Source organism: Monomorium pharaonis, chromosome 6 (assembly GCF_013373865.1).
Source record: "Monomorium pharaonis isolate MP-MQ-018 chromosome 6, ASM1337386v2, whole genome shotgun sequence".
In the NCBI taxonomy this organism is placed as follows: domain Eukaryota; kingdom Metazoa; phylum Arthropoda; class Insecta; order Hymenoptera; family Formicidae; genus Monomorium; species Monomorium pharaonis.
This window is the reverse complement of record NC_050472.1, coordinates 3140418-3152441: the sequence shown is the minus strand read 5'-3', so window position 1 is coordinate 3152441 and position 12024 is coordinate 3140418. Positions and strand designations below refer to the sequence as shown.

At 40.1% G+C, this 12024-nt stretch overlaps 2 protein-coding genes across 2 annotated transcripts; both read left to right on the top strand.

The window, feature by feature from the left end:
- The first annotated feature begins 57 nt into the window (after nucleotides 1-57).
- On the top strand, nucleotides 58-3191 carry LOC105834823 (adenylate kinase). The gene is made up of 4 exons (XM_012677604.3): nucleotides 58-421; nucleotides 1056-1292; nucleotides 1364-1531; nucleotides 1824-3191. The coding sequence occupies exons 1-4, from the start codon at nucleotides 308-310 to the stop codon at nucleotides 2052-2054; spliced, it is 750 nt and encodes a 249-aa protein (XP_012533058.1). The 5' UTR covers nucleotides 58-307; the 3' UTR covers nucleotides 2055-3191.
- A 2448-nt stretch (nucleotides 3192-5639) lies between these two features.
- On the top strand, nucleotides 5640-12001 carry LOC105834001 (zinc finger CCCH domain-containing protein 14). Its single transcript, XM_012676178.2, is given in 8 exon segments — nucleotides 5640-5726; nucleotides 5728-5868; nucleotides 6762-8669; nucleotides 8851-9016; nucleotides 9528-9691; nucleotides 9799-10120; nucleotides 10306-10441; nucleotides 10526-12001. Coding segments are annotated over 8 exon segments (3141 nt in total). The 5' UTR covers nucleotides 5640-5654; the 3' UTR covers nucleotides 10758-12001.
- The last annotated feature ends 23 nt before the right edge of the window (nucleotides 12002-12024 follow it).

Below are 12024 nucleotides of genomic sequence, written 5' to 3'. Positions count from 1 at the left end.
TTTTTCTATTTTGGTCGCGATATTTCGCGCGATGGTTCAAATTGACAGATTGGCGGAGTCGCTTCTGGCAGCGGTCGATAGATGTGGCGTGTTGTCTTGGGCAAAGGCCAATTCACCGACCGCCGATTTGCTTACGCACGCATCTTCGCGTGCCTCGAGAGGATGTTACGGTAATTCGTCGCGCGCGATTATCATTCGTGGTGACGCGGTGTCGTCGTCGCAGTCTGTCCTCGACGAACGTGGTAGCCAGCGTTCCCGCCACGTGAAACTTTCGTTCTGTATCCTGTTAGCGAGATACACGTGAAATATGCCGCCGCAAACGCAACAAACGGACGCAATGCCGAAGGAGACGCTCGAGACCCCGACGAGCGGGATTAACGCCGTTCTATTGGGACCACCCGGTAGCGGCAAGGGTACTCAGGTACATTCTTTTTGCGCCTAAGAAAAAAATGAAGCTCACGCTTAATTACTTTTCAAGCTGAACTACTACTCGTCTTTCGCTCCTCGACGTGGTAATGACTCTCACGTGATCTGATTGATTGAGTAAAGTGAGATGTAATAATATTGTGTTGCTTGATACCAATCTGCTCCATCAAGGATATTAACAATCAGTTTCTTGTCCTCATATTATATTGTAGTTAGGCATTTATAAGAGGGAGAAAAATAAACAGTTATATTTTATGATTTAACGAGCTTGGAAATACTTTTTTCTGTTATAAATTACTTTTTGCAATATATTAATAATCTTTGATAAAATAAATATCAAGAACATCTGGAAGATTTTTGAAACTAATAATGTGCTGAAAACTGCAAATTAGTCAGTTCTAGCTAGCTCATAACTTTTAGTCAGTTTTAGTAGTAAGATGTCTATTTCTACCAAATATTAATCTTGATTTAATTTTTTTTTAATTTTAAGAATAAAAAAAATCAAGATTAAAATTAATTTACATACAACTGTATCCTACAATACTTTACTATGTTTATTTACACTATTAGAATAATTCTACACTAGTAGAATAATTTTTAAAGACTAAGTTAAATATTGTCTGTTTTAGGCCCCTCTGTTTAAAGACAGATACTGCGTATGTCATCTGTCCACGGGTGACATGCTAAGGGCTGAGGTCAACTCTGGTTCTACCCTCGGAGCTCAGATTAAGAAGGTAATGGATGAAGGCAAACTGGTCAGCGATGATCTGGTGGTCAGCATGATTGAGAGCAATCTTGAGAAACCTGAGTGCAAACGTGGCTTTTTGCTGGATGGTTTTCCCAGGAGTGTACCTCAAGCAGAAAAGGTAAACTACAGGGGAAATGTTACATATTCTACAAAGAAGAAACTGCCTCTGATTGATCTCTTTTTGCACAGCTCGACGAGATGCTTAACAAGAGGAAAACAAAGCTCGATGCTGTGGTCGAGTTTGGTATCGATGACAAGCTATTAATCAGGAGAATCACAGGCAGGTTGATACACCCAGCCAGTGGTAGATCTTATCACGAGGATTTCGCTCCGCCTAAAGTTCCCATGAAAGATGATGTAAGTAACAAGAAACATTAGTAAAAAAAAATTATGGACTTTCCATGTGACAGTTTGAATAGGTACTTTTTTTTTAATCAATACATTTGCAGAGCGCTAATAAGAGATAAGTTTGGGACATACGACCCTTGTGTACACCAATATGATAATATATCTTTCTACCAGAGATAACACATAACAGCGCATATTTTTAGTATTGAATACATATGCAAAGATGTAATGCTTATATAAGTGAGTTGTGAAGTTTAATTAACGAGAGTTGAACATTGAAATATGATCTTTATCTCGACAGATCACTGGGGAACCTTTAGTTAGAAGATCGGATGACAACGAAGAAGCTCTGAAAAAACGATTGGCCACATATCACTCGCAGACTGCCCCTCTCGTCGACTACTACGCTCTACAAGGGATTCATTACTATATTAATGCCGCGCAGTCCGCTGATAAAGTCTTTAAGGATATCGATCAGATCTTCCTAAAATCTACCAAGAAGAAGGGCTTTTTCAGCAGATTTTTTTTCTAGAACACTGCCATGTAGAAATACTTTCGAAAATGTTATTTTCTTCTTAGATTTCCATTCTTGGACTTTGATTCTTTAAAAAAAAAAACGCATACATTTACAGAGATAATTGTAAACATGTTAAAATAGCGTTTCAATTGTCTAACAAGAATAATTTGCGTCTTATGTAATCTCGCTAACATGAACGTCAACACGTCATCACGTTTACAAGGATCGCTGTAAAGGATACGTCTCGTGGCAATACGTAAAACAGAGATGCGACAGTATTTCATAACAGACACTATATATTCTAGAAAGGTATAAGGTGCTACAACCGCGAAACGAATGCACGCGATACTAAAAATGTAAGATATGCCTATTACATTAGCTTGTTAGCAGAAAAAAATAGACCGTTGTATATAGTCGTTAAAGAGTACTCCAATTCGTTGTTACCATATTTTTGCGTGATATCTGGTTTATGGAGCAATCTTTTATATATTTCGACAATTTTTTTATTTTCTCTTGGGAATTTATCGGATTAAAATATGCAAAATAATGGCAAGAAACAGGCATGGCGACTACACACTATTTACAAATGCGCACATTCTTTGATATTATGTTGCTTTTAATATCAAACACGATTGACCTATGTTCCAATTTTCAGCTTTGAAGAAAATCAAGTACAAAATTTATAAGCACTTAAATTTATAATATCTTTTTTGCTATGCAATTAATAAAAAATGTAGGTTATAATTTTAAAATATATTACAATTTTTTGAGTTAATTATATTTTCGGGATAAGGGTGATCATAACATCTAACTGCCACAATTAATGGTAAACGTGGGATTTGTACGTGGATTTATGATCACATTATACACTTTTCCTATCACATTGTTGAAAAAAGTATCGAAAATACAAAAATAACTGTATAGGTATAAAACATCTATACATATATAGATAAACATGAAATAATTTCTTGGAAACAATTTTACAAGGATATAAACGCAACGTGAATTAGAGACCTATTTTATATTAAAAAATATGTATATTTTTTCTGGTATAATGTGATTATCCTATGTATGTACAAAATTCTAAATCCCAATATTTTCCAAAAGACGAATGTAAATCTGTGCAAGAATAAATCACATGTAAAATCATTATGATATCATGATTATATTCTAAATGTGTATATTAAGAGCTCTCAAAGCAAAGAATGCATTAATATATTTTTATAGATAATATAATATGGTTAAATATATTGTGCAATTACATTAACATTTTAAATAATATTTCTAAATATCTAATACAATAAACTTGTAGCAATATATCTCATTTTCAGTTAAAAGAAACAAAGAATCATGGAATATATCATACATCTTTTCATACTTTTGAAACTCATTGAAGTATTATATAGGAGAACATGATTCAAAAAGAAATTGAAATCATTTGTATTTTGCGCTCTCATATGGATTATATTCTATTTATCACGGTTAGCTCTCCGAATTAAAAAATGCAACTTCAAAGAAAATCCTGAGAGTGCGGTCATTTAAGTGTATCTATCCATCAGCGTTTTTATAAATATTATTCACAGCAGTACTTGAGAATGCTTTGGAAATACGATAGTCCTTCATAAAATATATATTATATAGTAACAAATTTTTTAAGGAATGATTTTATGAAAGATGTGCAAGAATCCTTAAGTTTAGCTTTGATCTTGCATATTACTTGTGTTTTACAAGTTGTGCATTAGAAGTATTTTACACTTTATGAATATAGCATGGAATAGAACTAAAGAATCATGGACATAGAACAGAAAAGAGCCAAGCAATTGTACACATTAGTTTTGTTTTTTATTCCTACACTGTTGCACTGGTGCAACAAGTTAGAATAAGAAATATATTTTTTCTCATTCTCATCTGAGAGCGGTCATCGCTTCGTTTTAGGTGTTTTTATCCATCAGCACTTCTATGTGCACAAAATATGCACATTAAACTATGTAGTCAAATATCTATGAATCCCATAGGTAATGTGCATGACTTTTTGGGTCTCTTTTATGCTATGTCCACGTTTGTTGGGTTCTGTTTCATGCTATACCCATAAATTTTACAATTATATGCATTCATATTTTAAATCTGTTTTATGCAAATGTGCATAATCGTGTTCTATAAATGTGCAATACCACATATACATGATATAAATTCAATTAATTGATTTGATAAAAATTCACTCACCGATTGCTGTCGCTGCTCCTGCTGCTGCTGCTACTGCTACATATTCCTTTTTCGATTTTGATTCTGAAAATGTGATAAATATTATTCCTAAACTCAAACACAAAAGCAGGTAAAGAAATACATCACTTGAAAAAAATAGATATTATTTAATACCGAGTCGCTCCATGGATGCCGCTTCCTGCTGACATCATCCTGCTATTCTCGAACTGCACATTAATAACAATCGCCCGATACTTTATTCGGCACTCCCGATATTACGAATAATATATCACACACGAGTAAAACGTAAACAGCGCGCGAGAATTTCACTTGACGCGACCGTTACAATTTGAAAAAATACGTGAAAGTACGGCTCGTCTGATTGGCGGCGAATCAAAAAAGAAAATATGGCAGAAAAGTGATATGATGCGTGACGTCACGAAATGAACCCGAAAAAAGTGCCAAGAATCGTTTGAATGCACACGTCGAGGCACACTGAACAGAAGTAAAGCAATTTGCTTCCAGAATTTCGTGTCTCTGTATGATTGCGCGACGACTAGTAAAAAGTTTTATTGGCACGATCGACATTCTACCGAACGGATTGCGTACCCTCCACGAGCGAATACGCGCACACGAAAACTTTGCCCGCGAACACTTCACTCAAAACCGGTGCACGATGCCGCGCTTTACACACGAATACGACCTCTGTTACGTAGGGGGTCGTCTGTTAGCGCGACGGCATTCTCCACACAACACCGTACCTGCGCACAATGAATTTTGAACACGCGAGGACACGCACGGAATCGACAGTGCGTCCGACCGGCACTGGAGCGTGAGGGAACATGGCGGCAGCGGCCGACGTGACCGTTGGTAGGTACACTCGGCGGTACTCGGCGCTAGTCGGCGCCACTCGGCGTTGCTAGGCGATCGACTTGTTGACTCGCCGCGCCTGCGCACGCCGCGCCGCTGCCGCCATGTTGCTCCGCGCTCCAGTCACGTACGCCACTCCAGCGCCGGTCAGACGCTCTGTCGACTCCGTGCGTGTGTCTTTCCACGAAGTTACGTGACGTCACGCCACTTTCGCGCCGTGTTGATTTTCGTTCCGGACAAAGTTTTCGTGTGCGCGTATTCACTCGAGGATCTCTAAAGGATCTCTAAAAACACTTAAAACGATGCGATGACTGCTCTCAGGTCCTCTCTGTTTTAACTTATTGCACTAGCGCAGCAGTGCAACAATAAAAAACAAACCTATTATCTACGGACCTTCATGCTGTGCTGATGCGATCATGCGATTCCGTGAGCCATCGCGCGATCTACCTGACCTACATTTGGCCGCTCTCGACCGAACGTAGGTCACGCAGGCCCGTAGCGGAGCGCGCGACGGCTCGCGCATCTAGGTTTGTTTTATACAACATGAAAGAAACGTCTTTCCGTCATGGCGGAGAATGTTTTCGTTCCGTGATACGCCGACTCGCGATCGCAACGGCTCATCGATTCGGCCGGTCGCCGACACGACGACGACGACGACAACAACGACGACGTTACATCACGCTCGATTCGGTGGAAGCCCAACGATCACTCCGCGATCATGGACACGCGCGGCATCGAGGTCACGAATCAGCTTCGGGTGAGTGGAGTTGCGTATCGCCTGCCGTACGCAAGGAAACTTAGCATAGAATTGCCTGATCGCACGGAGATCTCAACGTGATATTTGATCCTGCACGTCGATATCCCGATCAATTTCAATTGTCAAGCTCGTCGGAAAGACGTGAAGGTTTTCGAGCAACGCCGACGGGTGTTTTTCCCCGATCATCCGTTACTTAGAAATCCAGAGTATATCCAGCTCCAAGTTTATTCATTTATTTATGCAGTCTTTGTTTTTTTGTCTTTTAATCTGTTCTTTTCTTATCTGAATTTCCTTGTATAGTATATTTTTTTGAAAAGAACAGGCCAAAGAAAATATATGCGTGTAAAATGCAGAAGCAATGAATTATTGTCTTATTTCCAGAGAAAGACATAAGAGTAAGGCCTGTGGCACACACTTTCTATAAGACGTAAGGTTTCAACGCGTTGAATTGGACAACCGTCAATCATAACTGGCTGAGTCGTATACATGATTTGTCGAAACCTTACGTCTTACGGAAAGTGTGTGCCACAGGCCTTACTTTCAGAAGTAATTGTAATGTGTACTTGATAAAATTACAGGATATATACAAAACAGGCCCTGTAAACTAATCGAAGTATAGGATTTTTTGTGAGAAATATTTTCTAAATAGTAAATGACCACCAAAGTTTCTAAATATCTCTGGATTATTTTTTATGAAGCCATCTCCAAAATCGATGGTGAATCTTGTGAATTAAAAGAATAGATAATTTTGAAGAGGCCACTAGAATTTACATACAAACATCAAAATTAATGTTACCATTACTTAGTAACGTTACTTAGAAATGTTGAGAGGTTCTTACATCAAATAAGTTACAAAGAAAAAGTAATTTAATATAATTTATATAACTTTTTAGAGTGCTATCCGTGCCAAGCTTATGGAATTGGGGGTCCGTTACGACGAAGAGTTGCCTGACTACATACTGGTAATGGTGGTCAACAAGAAGTCCCGTCAACAGATGCACGCCGACCTAAATCTATTCCTGGAGGATTGCACGACCATATTTGTGGATTGGCTGCATGATCAGGTGCTCAAAAAGCTACAGAAGGTCACGGTAGCCAAGAAGAAGTCCTCTCGTGAATTTGTGCCTACCATAGTGGTGAAACAGGAGGAAGAGAGAAAGAAGAGGAAAATATCCGCGACCTCATTCCTGGAGGATCATGTGGTGGAACAAGCCTCAGGCTCGGACAAAATTGCTAAGGGCCAGGACAAGCAGCAAGCGGCGCAAAAGCAGCAAATAACGCCAAAATCTTCCGAACTTAATCAAAAAGAACCAGAACGAAGTCACAGCAGAAGCGCGGAGAGAAGTGTGAAGAGTACGCACGGTAAAAGCAAAACAGATGAAGCGTCATCGACTCACAGCGGCAGTGGAACGTCCTATCAAGACACTTCCTCGAGGAGACCACAGCAAAGTTCCGGGCGCGACGAGAATCCGAGGGACGTCGCCGCGTCGGAAAATCCTACTACGAAGACCACTGCAGACTCATATCGTGATCCGAAGGCGAGCGAGGCGCCGGATAAGAGTCTCAAGAGATCGTTAGAACAATCGTCGAGCAATCGTCACGACAGCACGACGGAAAAAAAGAGTAACGAGGCGAAGCGGCCGAAGCCGTCCGAGGAAGAAGAGAACGCAAACGCGTCGTCGTCATCCTCACCGGACACAGCTTTGAGAAAGCTCAAGTCTTGCGTGAACAAGCCGAGGATCACGTCGGTCGTGTCGGTGAAGAACCGGCTCGGCGTGATATCGCCACGAAAGAAATTCGAGACCTACAGGGAGAAGGAGGGCAATGGTCGCTACCGCCCATTGGAGAAGCGCCCATTCGAGAAGCCACATCGCTATGACAATGGCGGACGCGGCGGAGGAAAGGGTAGAAACTTCGAGACGGATGACCGGACAGGCTCCGGACGGCGAAACCGCGACGGCGACTCGTCGCGGCATCATGAGGCCGCGAACAAAGTCAACGACGTGAGGAGTCGGATAGAGAGCAGCAAAAACGAGAGGCTGAACAGAAACGTGGAATCCACCAGAGAGAGAATTCCAAATTCAAATTCTAAAACGGACGCGTCCTCTATAAAAAAATCTGCGAGCACCATTAAGGATCGTTTGGGCGTCGCGGGTATCAACAGTAAACCCCAGCGACCGTCTGTCAAATCGCAAGAGGCGGCGAATTATAGAAACAATCCGAAGAGCGTGGAGCAAGCGGGAAGCAACAATAAGAACATCAAGGACAGGCTCGGCCCATTGAGGAATAATTTCAGACCGGTGCATAAGCAAAGACAGCTTCGTGGTGGCGAGGAAGATGAGTCTCTGGACCCTCTGAATTCCGGCGTCAACATAGGCGAAAGGGAAGAGGAGAAAGAGGACGAGGACGAGGTGGACAACGACGAGCAGTCGTCGATCGGACCCGTGAAGTCGCACATAGTTGCCGTGAACAGATCCGCAACCTCCGCGGTTACGAGGATCGAGAGGAAACGCATGAAAACGTCGAATGAGATTCCGTTCAACGTGACTCAGAGTACCAGTTATTCAGGAGGACACGGAGGCGTAAAATCACAGCTGGACAAATTGGACAAAGAAACGTCCAGCGACATGGACGAGGATACCGACGACACGAAACTGCCGAGCAAAGTAATCGTCACGCCAAGACCCTTGAAGCCGCTGCAGCCGACGCAAAAGCGCGCCACACAGTCGCTATTGTTGCGAGCAGTCGCGGAGGCTAATCAGTCGGTCGTCACGCAAAAAAATCCGGAACCGTCTCTATTCGTAAGTTCCACTAATACATTGTAAATAATACTCTAAATCGAGCAACAACTTTTGGTAACTTTATAACACCGAGTGTCAATAATCTTAATGTCTACGATGTTTGTTTTAAAAAATGTTAAAAAATGTTAAACGTCGAAGAGAGGAAAGAACACTTTTTTCATCGAAGACTCAATTTTGTTAGGACAAGAAGCCAGTCTTAAAGCGTCTTAAGCCTGCCCCAGCTCGTGATGTAAGTCAAAACTTGTCGGTACATTTTAATTCTAATAAGAGACTGGTTATGGAAAAGATTCAAGTCGAATTAAATACGATAGATCATCCGGATGTGGAAGACGTCGAGCACGAGCCTTGTAAGTCCCACTTTCGTGGAGACGTGTTCTTATATCAGGGTTTGAAAGAGTTATAGGCTCCATCTCGCATCCCACGCGTTGGAAGCTTTATTTATTGGTCTTTCACTATTATTTAAGATATCGCATACCCGAAACAGTTTTATCAATTATTTTCTTCGTTTAATTCATTCACCTTCCAATTTTTTAATTAATCTTGAATTAATCCGAATCTGGAATTTGTCAAAACTACAAATAACTCTCTTACACGAAGTTACATGTTATCTTTTTGATCATCCTCTTCTAATAGCTTCTAATAACTTATATTAATAGCTTCTAAATATTTGTTTACAGTAACGTTTATAAAAAAAGTAAATAAATGATTTAGTATCTAATAAATTTCTGAGAAATAGTTAAATTATGGCTAAGATAAATAAAAATTCCAATGCGAATCTTTTCGTGATACAAAGACTAACTCTTTCATCCTTTTTCTCCTTAGATTTTAATTCCTCGCTTATTATCTCATAATCCGTAGATGTACCTCAACCGGTAACAGACGAGCATATGGGAGTCGTGATGTCGTTGTTCCAAAGGAGCGATGACAATCAAAAATTCTTAGTTACTCTAAATGGATACAACAACAATCTTATGAAAGAGAAGTTCAGCTCCGAGGATGACGAAGAGCGGCTGGAGATGGAGGTAATTTCTTCCACTACCTGTAAAGCACTTCCCTCCTTTTTCCCTCCCTCTGAATTTTAATTTTCGCGCGCATTCTAGACGCACGATGTTCCTCCTCATGCTCGCAGGTGAACGAGGACGATGAACTCGCACTGTTGACGACGCACAACGACTCGACGACGGCAGAGGAGATGGCGACGACGATGGCGCAAGACAAACTGGAAATGAGTACATTTAGAATAACGGATGGAACGGAAGATCACATGAATGCCAGCCCGAAAGAGGCGAGCGGAGAGGAGAACAATGAAAATTGCAACACAGAGAACGTGGACAAGACTGATGAAGTGCCGCGTAGACGGAGAAAATTAAGCCCTATAGTATATAATAGATCTCCTAGTCCCACACAATTGAAATCGAATGCATCGCTAGTACCGACGTTAGCCGCTAAACGTATGCATTAAAATGTTTCGTAGTGGCAAAATATAATGCGAGTTTTTTAATCAGTTGATCAATCACATTTGTGCACAAATGCAACTTCCCTGTATGTAATGCAATTGATCAATCACAGAATTAAAAAAAAAACTTGCTTATAACAACATAAAGTATGTCGCTTTAACATACTGTTGTTTTTCTAGCCCCAGATAAAATAAAACCATTGGTAGAGAACACGGTCTCGGTCGTTTCAGACAAATCCAGGGAAAATTGTAGGTATTGGCCAAATTGTACGTTAGGGAACAAATGCGCGTATCTTCATCCTCCTGTTATGTGCAGGTTGGTATATCTTTCTAAAGATTTGTTACGATTTTTAAAAAAATATTCAATTTTGAAACATTTTTATTAACTTCTTTTTCACAGTGCTTTCCCGGCATGCAAGTTTGGTGACAAGTGCGCTTACAAGCATCCTAAGTGCAAGTTCGGTTTATCTTGCACGAAACTTGGTTGCGTGTTCTCGCATCCCACCCAGCAGTGCAAGTATCATCCGTTCTGCACGAAACCGGCGTGCCCGTATTCTCATCCGATTACTTCCGCTCCGGTAACAGAAATAACGACCCAGCGGGCAAAGTTTACTTGGCGGCGACGAGATTGAGCGTAACTCTGCCAGTATACAAACCTGAGCATGTCATTCTGATCGGATCGACATACTGAAATTGACGAGAAAGTTATCGCAGTAAAGCTAACTGTGCGATTGAAGAATAAGTCTAAAAAGAAAAAAAGTCGGTACAATTGTGATTTATTACCAGTCTTATTGCAGTCTTACGTTCTCTTAAATAACTCAAGACAACAAGATAGAAAGAACATTTTTTGAAAAGCTTTGAATGGTGAAAATTGTTTTATTTTAATTATGTAAAATCAAATTTTAAGAAATACTTGCTGAAGCTTTAATTTGATTTAGGATCGCTGATTTATATATATTATATATATATTTCCCTGTTAATTATCGCACCTTTAGATTCTAAGATTGCGTGCGCCATCAGTCCGAGCTGGGCGATCTGCTGCCATTATAGATCATATATTCTACTTATATAATATGAAGGATTTTAGGTTTAGTTATTCAGGGCTAAGCGATCCAATTAGTCTTGGGATGATCATAAAACTCGTTCTCCTTTAGAATTGACCTCAATGAGGTAATTTCATCATCTCGATTTATGTACGGATATGTGTTCGAAAATGTGCGCTTCTAGTATCATTAATATATACATATTATTCATAGTAAACGGCCAGAAGATTGGTAATTAGATCTGCTCTTTCTAGCCGTTCTTTTTGTAGTTTTGCGTTTTTTAAAATATCTTTCTTTTTGTTTCCACCGAAATTTCATCGAAGTGAAAGTGCGCATTTCGCTTCAGATAAACTGAAAAAAAAATACAAGAGGATATAGTTGGAAAGAACAGATCTACATAGTATTATTTTACGTCGAAAGCAATATAATGATCTTTGTAAACGAGAACCCGTTGGCGTTATAGTGATTAACTGCGTGCTCGTTTTAGAATTATGCGAGTGAGGTCTCTTTGCCAAGAGTTTATAATTGCGATTCGAACATCCTCGCCGAGTGACTTAATCAGGTTTCGAGTGGCCAAAAAGCATGCGGTTGCTTTAACATGTATGCCGCGCACTCGGTGCTGCCTCCACGGTCGAGAGGAGGCATTGTAAGAGTATCAAATATTCGACCACATGTTTATGTAATTTAACACGAATTGTATAGGATCTCATATAGAGAGCGAAGGTGGTTCTACATTATTTTATCTAGTGCTAGTGAATGCTCGTGCATGAGATGTATATTATTCAGACTTGTCATTATCAGAAACAAATATACGATGATTTCTGTAAAATGCAGTTTCGTTCTCAAAATATTCTTT

What these genes read in the sequence shown, in the direction of transcription:
- LOC105834823 (XM_012677604.3), top strand. Translation starts at nt 308, where the DNA reads ATGCCGCCGCAAACGCAACAAACGGACGCAATGCCGAAGGAGACGCTC. An exon ending in GTAGCGGCAAGGGTACTCAG is followed by an intron (nt 422 to 1,055) that starts GTACATTCTTTT and finishes TGTCTGTTTTAG; the next exon opens with GCCCCTCTGTTTAAAGACAG. An exon ending in GTGTACCTCAAGCAGAAAAG is followed by an intron (nt 1,293 to 1,363) that starts GTAAACTACAGG and finishes CTTTTTGCACAG; the next exon opens with CTCGACGAGATGCTTAACAA.